This window comes from Euwallacea fornicatus, chromosome 12 (genome assembly GCF_040115645.1).
Source record: "Euwallacea fornicatus isolate EFF26 chromosome 12, ASM4011564v1, whole genome shotgun sequence".
NCBI classification, from domain to species: Eukaryota; Metazoa; Arthropoda; class Insecta; order Coleoptera; family Curculionidae; genus Euwallacea; species Euwallacea fornicatus.
The window spans coordinates 4,619,911-4,634,736 of NC_089552.1; the positions used below are offsets into that span (position 1 = coordinate 4,619,911).

Consider the following 14,826-nt stretch of genomic DNA (forward strand, 5'->3'; position numbering starts at 1 on the left):
CTGTCTTTTATGGCGAGTCAAGATTTTTAATAACTTCGAATAACGTATATCCGAAAATCTAGCAGTGTTGGAATTATGCGGTATCGTAATTGGCATCATAATTCCCAAACATATTAAGACTTAAATTCACTGTATTGTTAACACTTGCACTAGCAGTGAACCGTTCACCTTAAATTCTTCCATAGCTGCGTCTATCGACCTGCCTAACCCTTTTCTTTTTGTTAAAAAATTGTGTATGTTATGACTAATCTTTATTAAATGTAATCATGTACCAATGAATAGGTCAGATAATCTCTCGCACATAGTTTAATAGCGGTAAAAACTATAAGAGAAATATTAATTATTGTTTCCGAATTCCGAACTTTTAAATTCCTTAAGTTTACTTACGTTTGTTGTTGCTGTAACGTAGAAAGTCAACATCATATCAGGCATGGTATATAAAAATATAGTTAAGACGTATTAGATTGCCGATTTTCTTAATGTTTTGTTTAATGTTGGTTCTATCAAAACATTTCCGAAATAATACAAATAGGTGTAGGAAATATAGATTTACTGAAGGGTAACGAGGGTATTAAAAATATTGGTTGACAATGCTTTAAAACATTATTTTTAAAGTTTAGAGCTTTTCAAGCAGAGTTATTGTTTATTATGTGCATGTTGTATTGTAATTCGGCAATTCGGCTTTAAATTCGCCTTTTTTTAAATAGAAATTTTTTGAATCGCTCTTTATTTAAGATCTATGATCCTGCGTAAAAACCATATGCACATAAACAACAGTAGCTAACATAATTTAGTTAGTGCGTCCTAATAGATATTTAAGCTTTAGCATAAGTCATGACTTTTTAAATAAATGTTAATGCATTCGTGAATGAGTTATAAACATTAGAACTGTTGTTGAGACACCTTAAAAGGGGGGGGGGGGGGTCAATTTAAATCAAACGGTCAACAACTATGAGCAGTTCTAGTAACAAAGTCCAAATAGTGTAAAATATCTTGTTTTTGATCTAACAGAATTATTTCAAGATCAATATGTTCGGAGAGCTGCAAGGAAGTTCCAATATTTGTGCAAAATCTAAGGGGCGCATTAACACTCTTGACCCCTGCTATGCCCAGAGTCATATCGGGACCAATCCCATTTTTATCATTAGGACCACTTATCATTTCGTAATATTATATAAACCAGTTTAAATGAATTACACTGATATCATTCAATTCCGTTTGCAAGAAGAAAGTCCTAAAAAAATTTGGCTTAAATCGTGGCATTGATCTAAAACTTTCAAAGTTATTAATTTGAGGGCATATGTTGGGTCAAGAAACATGTTTGTTGATTCAACCTTTCGCTGAGCAATGATGTTCTGTATGCGACAAACCTCATTAATCAACAAATTGCTTATCAACATTAGGCAGTTTGTAAACTTTAAAAGAAGACGTAAAAGCTCACTATAAAAGGGAATTTCTTTAAAGCAATTTCTTAGTTTGTGCCCGTTTACCATGCGCGTCTTTTTCCCTAAAATAGTGATAGAGTTCGATTTGCTCGAAAAGCATTTTCACTGGACAGCTGCTGTCCGGCGACATCGTTAGTGGAGGAAATATTGTCTTCATTTGTTGAAGCAGCATAGAAAGTAGGTATTGTGATCGAAAAATATATATCACCGGTAACAATCAAGGAATACAGAGTGGCCCAAGTTGGGACCACATGTATAGATATTGTGAAAATTAGAAGAGCTTGAAAATTAATCTTTCTGGGAGTTTAATAGAAAATGTGACCATTTAATAACCGGTTCAATGTCGTCTTCAAAATGATTTTTTACTTTTTTCGCTTTTGACTTGTTTAAAAAAAAAAATCTTTTGATTTTAAAATATTTTTTTAGTCTCTAAACCTTTTAGGGCAATTTTAAGGGAACTAACCATTGCGCATTCAATTTTTAGTAACCACATTTAATTTTTTTTTCATTTTTTCTCAAGTGGTAAAAAGGTATCCTAATAAATTTGAAATATATGATGAATTCGGGAAGTTACAATACTTTTTCGAAAACTCCGGTTTTACGTTTTCGGAATTTAAGTCAAAAACCTAAATTCGTTTTCAAAACGGCATTGAACAGTTATTAAATTGTCTTAAACTTTTCCCATTTTCTTGGCTTATTGTTCTCAAAATAGTCATATATATAGACCCTATTTGAGCCACATTGTATTTTTAACACTTAAGTATATCGGTGAATGGGCTAAAGTTTTAAGTTCTTACATTAGTTTATCGTACACAATTTCTGACTAACTGAATATTTAACAGAAATATTTTAGTTTTTAATTGTTATCAAGTGATCTTACCTAATTAATTGATATAATTGCTAGGTAGAAATTTTAAAAGTTTATGAAGCAAATAGATTTTTTTCAATTGCAAAAAGGTTGAATTAAAATTAGACATAATACATCAAGATGATATCAAATTAAAATGTTGTTTTCATGTGCCATCGCTCAAATATGGCCTCAAAAAATGTAGCATATGAGGTTATCAAAAATTGTTGAATTTATTAACACTAATACTAATTGGATGGTAATAACCAACAATAGTCGATCATTGTTTATGCCATTTCTTAGTTATCTTTGGCATATAAATTAATTGTCCAAATAAAGGTCATGGAGGCGATTATTGCAAAATTTCGTGGGAAAGTTAGAATACAAATGGTCTGGGGTTAGTATGATATTTTTAAACGATTATTTTACTGTAAAATCATACGGTCAATTAAAAACAAATCAAGCTTTAAAAGAGCTAGAACAGCGAACATTCTATTTAAACATTTGAAAATAACCAGATCTCAAAAATTTGCAAAGAGACGAATGCAAGTTGTCTTATAATGCGGGACAACTTAACTATTTTCAATATTTCAGTTAATTTTTAATATCTTGTAATTAATGGAGGGTGGCGTATGACAATGGGATCATGTTTAAACTTATCAAAGGCATCCGATAAACTTGACTATGATATCGTAATTGTGGGATTGTACATGCAGTATGAGACATTTAATGACTATCACTTGTTTTCACATAGGAATTTGTGCAATATGCAGTATCGGTCTTATGGGAGATCCGGGGAGTCGCACTTTTCTGGTTGGCGGGAGTAAAGAGATAAGAGATCAGGATAAAGGGGCGGTGATGAAAACTTTCGTCCGGGGCGTCAGACTTGCTAAGGTCGGCCCTAGCAATATGGTTCAAATATCTCATCGCATGTTAGCAGCTACTAAAAAAATATTAAAAATTAAAATTAGTGTAGCTGTCTGAAATAATTCCACAGTGTTTTTTTTTTGATAAAGTAACGGTAATAATTTTTAGGTATGTTGCAGCAGTTTATTTCCAAATAGTATTGTGACACAACTTGATATCTTTGGATAAACCTTCTTACTTTTTACTTGTATACATTAAGAAAAAAAAGAAGCAATTTATTTTGCTATTTTGTTAAAATTTTCACCTTTTTTTGAACAAAACTTAATATTTTTATAGGCACCCTCAATTTTTAATATCGTATCATTTTTTAAATTAAATATCATAAAAACTTTCCGTTTCTCTCAAAAAAATTAATTCTTCATACTACATTGCCGAAAAATAATAAAATTTCTTGATGTACCCGTTTTTTGCTATTGGAGATTATATGTCAAATCCTCTACAATTTACTTACAATTTTTTATCAATTCCTCATTCCGAAAAATACCCGACAAATTAATTCCATAAAATTTTCGATGTTAATAGTATGGCTAAAAATTTATTTTTTCATTCTCATTTTACCACTTGTTGTTATTATCAACCTATAGGTTAAGGAAAATATGGCTATAACATATTCTAATCTCAGCAATCGACAAAAGAACATTTTAAATATCTTTTAGAGATTCCCTGTATAATGAAAAGCTTCGCCAAACCGGGAATAACCATAAGAAAGAAGGTAGAACCGACGACATTTTTCATTAAAATTGCTAACTAATGAAGCAGCAATCATTTTACAATTTTCATTATGTCACTACTCAGTTTCTCATTTAAAAATGTTTTTACAAATAGTCTGCAAGGTTATGGCAGTCCCCAATAACGACTTTGTTAAGTCATAAGAGAGCGACAATATTTATGAATATTATAGAATATAATAATTTAAATATAACAAACATTATAATAATTATTATCGCTATATATACTAAACTCCATTTAACTTGTAATTGATTGGTTCACTGAATCACCTTGACCCTTCCTAATAAGCCGCCATTAACAACTGTCAATTAACTTGTTGCCATGGCAATTCTACGAATTTTATGGACACCGTTACCAAAGCATTAAAATTTAGTGAAACATTTCGAACTAAAAATATGAGCAAGTTTAGCGTTCACTTTCCTTTGAACTATAATTCACAAAAATCTTTTTTTCCACCAATTCACTGACTGGACACTCCTGGACATCAGATTATGTTTCGGCTTTGGGATAACGTCCGAAAAATGACTTTCAAGCCATTACGTTTTAAAATATATTTGTGTACTCACATAAATAAAACTTATATTAGCAACTTAATAAGAGTAGAACTACTAGAAAACTTTTTTTAAGGCTATTTTTCCCATTGTTCTTTTTGTGCGGCATATTTTGCTATATAAAGATTCTTAAATGTATAATAAAAAAAACTGCTTTCACTTCCTCCCTATTTGATCATATAACACCTCATGAATTTTTGTACATCAATTTTATCGTATACTTTATAAAATTTCCATTATAGAAGTTTTCTACATCTCCAACTTATAAATAGATTAATATCAATTGCGGTTTTTTGCTAATAATTCAGTTTTTCTTTTCAGTGAATCCTTTAACAAATCTATCATCCAACATGGCAACTGGAGGTCAACTGATACTAAATGCTATACGGATATACTGGAAAACCCTGTTTATAATTTTATATCCAATAGTCCTTCTTCCAATATTTATCCTCAATAACGTAGCAGCTTTGCGATGTCTTTATGTGGTCCTCCTCATGGCCGGTTATTGGTACGTTTGAAGATAAATACGATATAAGTATTTTAATTTTCCTTTTTATAGGGTGTTTGAAGCTCTACCCTTGCCAGTAACCTCTATGATACCAATGGTATTGTTTCCTCTAATGGGAGTATTAGATTCGGACAGGGTTTCTTTATGCTATCTAAAAGAGACCAACATGATGTTTGTGGGAGGGTTGATTATTGCCCTAGCGGTAGAACATTGCAATTTACACAGGAGGGTGGCTCTGCATGTCATTAAGATGGTAAGTATTACTGTCCACTGTTCCAGGCCTTATGCTCAATGTTTCTTAAGAAGTTGAGTCGAATATGGTTGTAATTTTTCCATCAGCTTCAGCATTAAATATTTCGGGGTTATTAACATGTTCTCAAGCATAAACTATTTAAAGCCAAATTACTTTAGAGTAAATTATTAATGTCCTGATAAGTTTACAGGTTGGTGGTTTTCATGGAAGTAAAGTAACTAACAAATGGCAATCCTCCATTTTCAATTTAACCAAAACTTTACGTTTCTACCGATCATTGCAATACTTCAATAATTGGGATTTCAGCAGTATCATTATACCAATATAAGTTCTTTCCGCTTGACCTTTTTACGGTTTATGGAGGATATCTATCTTCCCACTATACCTATAGTAAATGTAAAGTACCTCAGAAAAAAATCGATACTAAGATTTTGCTTTTTACAAGAATATAAAAATTTTCACCTAAAAAAGAAATTAAATAGTTATTAATTTCTTGAAAGTAGCTAATTAGTAAGGCGGTTTGAAGGCTATTGAACTTAAACTTACTCCACTTTAAAAAAACAATAAAACTTCCTTGGTCTTTTACCTCAATTATCTAAAAAGAGGTTAAGCAGTTTGTTCGTGGATTTGTTGAAATTAGTGAGTCCACTAAATCTACACCTGATTAGGTGTCCACTTGATATTCATTACTGCAGTCTAGTCTATTTAATTACGTTTACAGAGAAAGTTGAATAAACTACGTCCCTCAGCTTCCTGGCAGCCTATGATTTTCAGATATTTACCCATTTTTTGCTTAGAAATTTTGATTCTGTAATTTTGTTGCTGATTTGCTATTCACTGTACCTACTTCTGTAAGAACGCTAAAAAAATCCAGGGAAAAAACTGTTTCTTAGAAAAAAATCTTCTCGGTAATTATCAAGTTTTTCCAAAAAGATATTTTCCATATAAAAATCATCAAAGTAGAGCAAGCCATTCATCGATTCTTTAATTTCCATGAAAATTAGCTTCTTGTTAAAGTTATAAAGATGTCTCTATTGAAATGTCCAAATTGAGATATTACAATCCGACATTTCGTCGCTCTTTTAGTTCTTTTTCTGGTGCTATAGGTAGGATGCAGCCCAAGAAAACTCAATTTGGGTTTAGTAACAGTAACTATGTTAGTATCTATGTGGATATCTAATACGGCAGCTACAGCCATGATGATTCCGATAATAGAGGCCACATTAACTGAACTGGAGGAGCAAGGCATAGGGCAGATGTTTGAGACTCCTTTTCTAGATGAGAAACCTGATGAGAAACTTAGGTACGTTGATTCATTATGAAAAGTAGCATGTAATTAAGGATTTTTTCAATATTTCAGGGAATCCAACGTTGAAGACGAAGAACAGCAAAAGAGGCCCACGAGGGAAACCATGTGTTACTTTATGTCAACAGCATTCGCTGCTTGCATTGGGGGCAATGGGTGTATCATAGGAAGTGGTACTAATTTAACATTTAAAGGTATGTAATGTGGCTTTCGCCCTTTGATTGTCCTGATTATTGTTTCCTTACTGTGGATGCAACTTAAACCTGCTTATCCAAAGGAAACAATCATTTTTTTATTCAGTCTTCTTATTTTAGGCCAACCTTCAAGGTGATTATTTTCACTCTCACCTCAGAAACATTTTTTATTTGTTTAAATAGGGTGAACTATTTCCCAGATATAGGGCGATAAGATAAAAAATGCCATCTTTCTGAAAACATGTTGTGATTTTTTTAATTGCCCAAAAAATGAAAATTCGCCAAATATGTCCAGAGATACCAATCAAAAACCCTAAATAACACTCCAATTGCAGCTCTAAAATAACCGTAGCCATCAAATAAAGAAGATTTTTTTTACATGAGTGTGTCAAAATCACTATAAAAGAAACGCATTCGTGAGAATGCGCTAATCCAATAATTTTAAATATTTTCATGTTTCAATATAAATATTTTAAAAAAGTTCGATTACTCACTTCACTTACACAGTAAAACAAGTTATATATTGATTTTTAGGTATTTTCGAAGGGACTTTTGGTGACAGCCCAGGCGTAGAATTTGCAAAGTGGTTGTTTCTCAACGTACCAATGATGTTGATAATGATGTACTTAACTGTGATCTGGTTGCAATTTTGGTATATGGGACTTTTTAGGCCGAATTCCGCTGATGCAAAAAGAATCAAGTAATATCAAAATAATCACATTCTTTTTGAAAATCTTTACTTAAATCGACATTTTACAATAATTTGTTTTTAGAGTTGGCATGCAAAGCGAAAAAGTTGCCGGGAAACTAATCGGCCGGAAATTAACTGAAATGGGGCGGATGTCTTTCCATGAAAAGGCTGTTGGTTGTTTGTTCCTTCTTTCTGTAGTATTATGGTTTTTCAGAAAGCCCCAGTTTATTGCCGGTTGGGCTGAAATGATCACTCAACATAAGGTACATATATCAGTTCTAGTAAGGTATGAATGTGGAAATAAGGACAAAGAAAATTTTTAGGTCAAAGACGCAACAGCAGCTCTGATAGTAGTCCTTTTGTTATTTCTAATACCTTCAAATCCCGAGTTTATCTACATATTCAGTAAAGATGAGAACAAACGACCTAAAGCTCCATCACATGCGCTTCTTACGTGGAAGGTTTGTACCAATTTCATTATCGTATTTTTCATCAAAAAAATATATACAGTACGTTCGAAATAACGATGTTCAGCATGGGGTCCTCGTAAACAGTACTAGATACAGATTTGGACTTGATTGGAAAAAAGTGTCAAATTCAAAAGAATACAGTCACGTGGCGAATAGACGAACAAAATCGTTTTTGGTTTTTCAGCTGTTTCAAAAAATTTCAATTTATTTTTTTCCGTGTTACAAGATTGGTCCCTTCCAAACATGTATCTCTCTATATACCCTTTAGGAGTTCCTCATACTGCCCCTCATACAATACCCCGTATATACAGGGTGTTGTTTATAAACTACACACTGCGTATAAAACTTTCAGGTGGTTCACCAAAAACTACCATGGGGCCTAATTTTTCTACTTGGAGGCGGATTTGCTTTAGCGGAAGCTTCGAAAGAGAGCGGGATGAGCGAGTTAATCGCAGATCATCTGCATGGGTTTGCTACGTTACCTCGTTTCTGGGTTATGGTAATATCATGCCTTATTGCCACTCTCCTTACCCAGTTCTCCAGCAATGTTGCTGTGGCTAATGTGGTTTTGCCAGTGTTAGCGCAAATGTCATTGGTAAAAGTCTATACAATATAATATATGGGGTTATGCATATTTATCTTGTTCTTTAGGTAGCAAAAATTCATCCAATGTACTTGATGATGCCAGCCACCCTTGCTTGTTCATTCTCATACTGTCTACCAGTATCAACCCCGCCAATGGCGATAGCAGCCGCCCCCTGCAATATGTCTTCTAAAGAAATGACTAAAGCAGGTTTAGGAGTAGTGGTAATATCACTGTGCACTCTGTTCCTTGTATTTCCTTTCTTGGGCAATGTTATATGGGATTTCGACCAGTTTCCAGATTGGGCTATGAATGCGATGCATAAAGGCGGTTAAATTTATACTGGGTATTAGACAAATAAATTAAATTATTAATTAGAAGTGACGACAATCGACGCTTTTGTAGACAGTAATCCGATATGTCTGGATTGAAAACCAAAATTGTGATATAAGTTTTTATAGCAATGTAGAACTCATGAGGACCTTGCGGAAACCGTGCAGAATACATCTTAATAAAATAATAAATTTTAGAGTATAGGTTTTATTTATGACTTCGCCATTAGATTTACTGTTGCCAACATTCTCAGATCCTTCCAACTCATGGAATCTTCCGATTGAGTAGGAGTTGGAAAACAGTGTATGTACACTTGAATACGATAAAAAACACAAATAAAAAAAAAATCATACGCTTTTTTAAAAACTATTGACAAAATGATTCCGGATATCCAATAATATACAGAGTGTAGTAGCGAATTCATTTTCAATTCATGGGTGATCTGAGATATTAGGACCAGTAGAATTTCCGGCAGAATTAAACGGTTGTGTTTAAGTTCTTGATAAACAAATTACCTTTAGTTTTGAAATATTTTCATTTGCCTTAATAACATGCTTGTAGTTTATGGAACGTGGTGCTCTTGGTCACACCTTACACATGAACACTAGTGCTTGAATATAAGATTTCCCCATCGACGAATCAGTCGGTCTAAAGATAGATTAGAAGTCCCAATGTAACCAGGAATACCAGTATTTCTTGTATATCTGATGCTAGTCAGTTCCTATTTCACGAATTATCCCACTTCATTAAAGCGGCTCCGTCACCCCGTTGCTGACACATTTTATCCCATTTAAATTGTACACATGAATGTAGCCAACATAACAGAGAAAAAATAACTATAGCGGTGCAGTAATCTAACAGAAAATCCAACCATTTACGGTTCGGTTATATACTCATAACAATCTTGAATTGAAAAAAATATATTTAGGCCATCGTTCTTCATCAATTCCAATAGTTTTTGCACCATTTATTTACAGATACCACTACTAGTTGTCCCTTTAATATTTAGAAATTCAAAGATATAGGGTATCAAAAAATAATTGAATTTTTCCAAAATTTAAATGAAAAAAATCAAACTTAAATGTAGATTACTTCAGGAATTATCAAGAGATTATTATTAAATATATCTGATTTTTAATAAGTTGGAACAATATGCATGTATGTTATATTTTGTTAAATTTTTAAATAAAAGTTGGAGTTTACGTTCATAGTTACCGTAGGTAACGGACACTTGAAGCATAATATGAAAAGGTAGAGGAATATAAGTATCTCTTTCGGGAAATTCAAGGATTATTTCAGGCTCTCACTGTTATCGCTAATAAAAACACATAATAGATATAGCTAACTGAACACTTTTTATTCCAAATGTTGACAGCTGCTAAGAGAATCAAAATAATTTAACTACCAACTAAATCAATTATCAATTAGTATTTTCTTTCCTGATTAATTATCGCGTTAACTAAAGAAAAGAAAAAAATATAATAATGGATACACATAAGCCAAATTACACAATTTATTTAAAGTAGAAATCTCCTAAGACATCATACACGAAAATAAATATTTCTGTTATGATAAATTCCAATTATCGCATCATACATTCATCCAAGTCAAATACACTCACTTAAAAAAATCTATCTAATTAGAAATTCAATCACATTATAGTTCAGTGTGTTTTGGTTTTAACTCTTCTATTCTATTCAAGTATTCGCTCTTCTCGATGCAGCCATCACATTCCTCACCCCAGTCATTTAAAATCTTTTTCAAGTCCCTGACTTTTAGTTTTTTGAGATCGACAGTTTTTAGATCAATTTGCACATCATAACGGAGTTCGCAAATTTGAGCATCTTTTTTCTTCAGTTTCTCACAAATTTTATCTGATGGTAGTGACCAGGACATGGGTTTAGACATTTCACCTAGAATACCTGTTGCAGATTCTTCTAACCCTCCAATATAATAACACTGAAAATAAAATGTTGCAAATGGGATCAACATGATTATATTGGTGACCTAAAATGTTAATCTGCTAACTCTACTTTTAAACACTCAGTCACATAAAAGGGTACACTTTAAAATTTTATGCAAATATGAATTTATACAGAGTGTCTTCTTTCAGTAAAACTTCTATTGAAAGACAATGGAACAATGGTGGTATTTTATGAGTTTTTGATGTTTATATTCTTAAAGCTTTAGAAAAGAATAAATATTAAATTCTGTAACTTTTGTTGTTCTTTTTAGACGTATTGGTAAAGCTGCATAATGATCAAAATAAAAATGAAAACCCTTTACACTCAAAACATCAAGTTCCGATTTAAGTACTTGAACAGTTATTTGAATATTTCCGTATATAGCAATAAAATAAACTATGAATAATTCGACGTTATTCAAATAATCATTATTCAATTATCCACTTTAAATTTGAATAACTGAATTACTTACAGATTATTCGAGTAATCGTTTTTTCATTTTCCAAATATGTACATAGTCAAATAGTTTACAATAACGTTTCCATCATAATTGTTAATATATTCAATAGAAAAACACGACACATGACCTTTTCGAAAATTTGCAAAAGTAGGTAATCGATCTTTCTCTATCGACTTAAAATATTTTCTAGAATGCGACTTTGTCGGTTATATGTATAAAAAAATCGTAAAAACCTAGATTTATTAAATTTTTTGGAGATTGGAAAAGTCCAGGAATTTGCATTATGCAAAAAACTGCTGCTACCTTGCACAAGGTGGCTCAAAATTAAAATTTTTACAGTTAGACACTACACCTGCCTAAAGTTCGTTTTTTTTTAACTAGAGCACCTTGTATATTAACGAGTACGCTGAAAGACTTTAAAAATATGGAACATATTCTTATAACTAAGCAGTCACATTTTACAAATGAATGCTTTTTTATACATTGTCTATAAAAATTTTGATTATTTTGGCATCTTTGCTAAAGGTGGCTCTAAGATACTATGATCATAAGTACCTACTGATTAATCATATATACTGTAAAAATATAATTTTTTCACATCCTCTCTAAAAATGGTTAAAATGAACTCAGCAAGTTAACCGAGAGGCTAACATGTTAGTTCGATAATATTAAAACAAGAAATTATATTATTTTGAACTTAAATGTATAAACAATTTATCGTATAACATACTTTTCTTGAAAACATATACTTACAAATCTGTTTTCTTTGTTCTTTACACCTTTGCAGAAATCTTTGAACTCTGCCTCAATCTTCTTGTAGTCTGTCAAAGTATTTTCTGACAATGTGTTCCTGAATTTATCAAGAACTTTGATACACACTGAAGAAAATAAATAAATTATTAGAATTGGAGCCACTTTCCTACTATGTGCTTTAGTAGTTATCGGTACTAAGAACTGACTACTATGAAAATCAATATACTATTAATCAGCTGAATAGATGTATCCAAGGGTATGTTCAGAGGGGTTTAAAGTAAAGTAAATTAGAAAAGGAATTAAATAAAATTTGCTTTCCTTAATGTAACCAGAACAGTAGTGATGGGTTCCCTTTACCTGTGAAGAATCTACAATGTGCATTTATTGCAAAAATTACATATGTGATATGGTATATTGCATTTTAAATTTGGTGGATAGTAACAGTATCTAACTAATTTGACAGATAAGAAAATACCTAGTAGAACATAGGTTGTAATAATCTCATACATTTGAACACAATTTTTTTACAATAAACAAAGTTCTTACAAAGTTTTTTTATTACCCTTTAATAGTTCTAAGATACATTATAAAGAAAAATAAGGTATAAAAAAAGAGTCAAACTCACTGATGGTTAAATCATGCACAATGTGATAATCTAAGTGGTATAATTTATGTGATATGCTTGAATTGAACAGAGCCAACTTGGTCAAGTAATTTTATTAAGAATCACTTGATACTTGATTATATTTCATATGATCAGAGATTTGGCCAGCAGTAGGTGATGTCACCAAAAAAACTACTTTAAAATATAATATTCAGGTATTCACAAAATGATGTGAAGTCAAGATGTGGGGTTGAATTTGAGACATGATGTGATATGTTTTAATTCAAGAAAGGTAACTTGGACTTAACAATTTTATTGAGAATCACTCGACACTTGACCATATGTCATATTTTTAGATTTGGTTAGAAATATATGATGTCACCAAAAATCTACTTTAAAATAAGATATTCAGGTATTCACAAAATGAAGCGAAATCAAGATTAGGGCTGAGCTTGGAATAATATTACAACTGCTTGGAATTGAAGCTTAAGTTATTCCACAAAGGAGTCATACGTATTAGAAGTTTTTCCTGGCCCTTTTTGTTCTGGTATAATAAACATCACAAAAAATTTGAAAGGTTATATGAGTTTACTTACCCTCACATTCTCCCGGTTTAAGGGCTTGTACAGATAAAGCAAATACCAGACAAAATAAAAACACTACATGAACCTCCATTTTAAGTTACAATTTTGCAAAAAATCCGTAAATAATTGGAGGAGTACCTTTATAGGTTAGAATAAAGAAACTAAAAATTACGTGTTACCGGATTATTATTGACCAATATAAAAATTCAACTTTGCAATAAAGTATTTCAATATCCAAAAATTAATCTCACTAATAGGGACAAATTATTCTTTCTGAACACTATCACTTTTCGGTGTTTTAAAGCAAAATTCTCAAAAATCAACAGTATAAATGTACAATACACAAATGAAAGAACGTCAGTGTTGGCGAAATGTGATTGGTCCACGTAGAATAATGTCAAAACGGACGTAATATCTCGTGATGACGTTGCTTGTAGTGATGTGCTTCAAGTTCTTCATTCGGCAATCTATTGATCATCAGTAATAGTAATAATCAAAGATAGGAAAATCAGAATTTAAATCTGGTAGTGGATACGTCTATTTTATATGCTCATTAGATAACCCTTTTAAGCTAATTTCAATAATATAAGATTTTACATATTTATTTATTTTAGTTCTCTGAAAAATTAATCCAGAACTTTCTTCAAACTCCTTTTAATATATAAATGAACATGTTTCTTTAAAAATAATTCGAGGAAAAATCCGTTAAAGAACCGCTTATATTCAGATTACAGACATTGCATTGTAAACCTTATTAAAGGGCAAAAAAGGATGCCGCTACCAAAATCTGATTATATCCAATACGCTTGTACTGATCTACATTCTACACATTCCATTGTGAAGTGTTATAGCGCCACTTAAAGGGGATGTTTCCTTAATAAAGAAATAGAGCTAAAGGTATGTTGGTCAATCAATCCCAGCAGATAAAAGAAAGTACGAATACATCGAGGCGCGAGCCAAAAAAGAACGTAAATATGTGCAATACAGTACCGACAGCTCATAAATCTATCCTCGTCTTCGATTCCCAGGTTATGTGACTCAGAGAGAGAGACAGGATGATAGTATTGAATAGTTTCGCGCCATTTTTCTCATTTGTTTCATCATAACCTCAAAAACAATTGGATTAATTTTAGCTAAAAGATCGTTGTTAGTTCGTTATTTCTAACTCGCATGTAATTAAAATAGTCTTAATAAAGAACTCAGTCGCTTCAAACATCTTTAGGCCAAGTTAAAAAATGATAGTCGAGCTGCAATTTCCGCCCTGAGCTTGTAAATTACAGGGCGGCAAATCCAGGTGAGTGGCGTAGACAACTTAAGTTTTATGATGTAAAAGAAATGGATTATCATCCAACATTATTATCCAGCAACCTGCTTTTTTTGATCTTTTACTAAAGGTTCGAACGAACAGTTTAAGTTTCAAATTACCTCTATTACATTGTTCAGTTTGTAAAATATCCAAATTCGACGGACTATTACACGGCGTGGCGGACTTTTCAATGCACGTCGTTGTAATTTTTATATTTATTGGATATGGAGAATTAAATTAAAAGTTGCATTTTTTCTTTAGCCACGGGGTAAGCCACCTTTTTGAGAAATAATGTCTTTTAGTTTTGGTACTCAAAAT

General features: G+C 31.9%; 2 protein-coding genes across 2 annotated transcripts; one reads left to right on the top strand and one right to left on the bottom strand.

Annotated features, from left to right (window-relative positions):
* Window positions 1-1,462: 1,462 nt before the first annotated feature.
* Window positions 1,463-9,033, top strand: Indy (I'm not dead yet). Its single transcript, XM_066288845.1, has 10 exons — window positions 1,463-1,622; window positions 4,821-5,007; window positions 5,059-5,260; window positions 6,367-6,563; window positions 6,621-6,760; window positions 7,295-7,460; window positions 7,534-7,714; window positions 7,775-7,912; window positions 8,274-8,516; window positions 8,573-9,033. Coding segments are annotated over exons 1-10 (1,722 nt in total). The 5' UTR covers window positions 1,463-1,621; the 3' UTR covers window positions 8,840-9,033.
* Window positions 9,034-10,173: 1,140 nt separating this feature from the next.
* On the bottom strand, window positions 10,174-13,564 carry Manf (mesencephalic astrocyte-derived neurotrophic factor). Its single transcript, XM_066288851.1, has 3 exons — window positions 13,215-13,564; window positions 12,015-12,139; window positions 10,174-10,796 (listed from the first exon to the last, which is right to left on the bottom strand). Exons 1-3 carry the CDS (start codon window positions 13,291-13,293, stop codon window positions 10,494-10,496), a joined length of 507 nt encoding a protein of 168 aa, XP_066144948.1. The 5' UTR covers window positions 13,294-13,564; the 3' UTR covers window positions 10,174-10,493.
* Between the last annotated feature and the right edge of the window lie 1,262 nt (window positions 13,565-14,826).

What these genes read in the sequence shown, in the direction of transcription:
- Indy (XM_066288845.1), top strand. An exon ending in GCTGATGCAAAAAGAATCAA is followed by an intron (nt 7,461 to 7,533) that starts GTAATATCAAAA and finishes ATTTGTTTTTAG; the next exon opens with AGTTGGCATGCAAAGCGAAA. An exon ending in AAATGATCACTCAACATAAG is followed by an intron (nt 7,715 to 7,774) that starts GTACATATATCA and finishes GAAAATTTTTAG; the next exon opens with GTCAAAGACGCAACAGCAGC.
- Manf (XM_066288851.1), bottom strand. Translation starts at nt 13,293, where the DNA reads ATGGAGGTTCATGTAGTGTTTTTATTTTGTCTGGTATTTGCTTTATCT. An exon ending in TAAACCGGGAGAATGTGAGG is followed by an intron (nt 12,140 to 13,214) that starts GTAAGTAAACTC and finishes TATTTTCTTCAG; the next exon opens with TGTGTATCAAAGTTCTTGAT. An exon ending in AGAACAAAGAAAACAGATTT is followed by an intron (nt 10,797 to 12,014) that starts GTAAGTATATGT and finishes TTTTATTTTCAG; the next exon opens with TGTTATTATATTGGAGGGTT.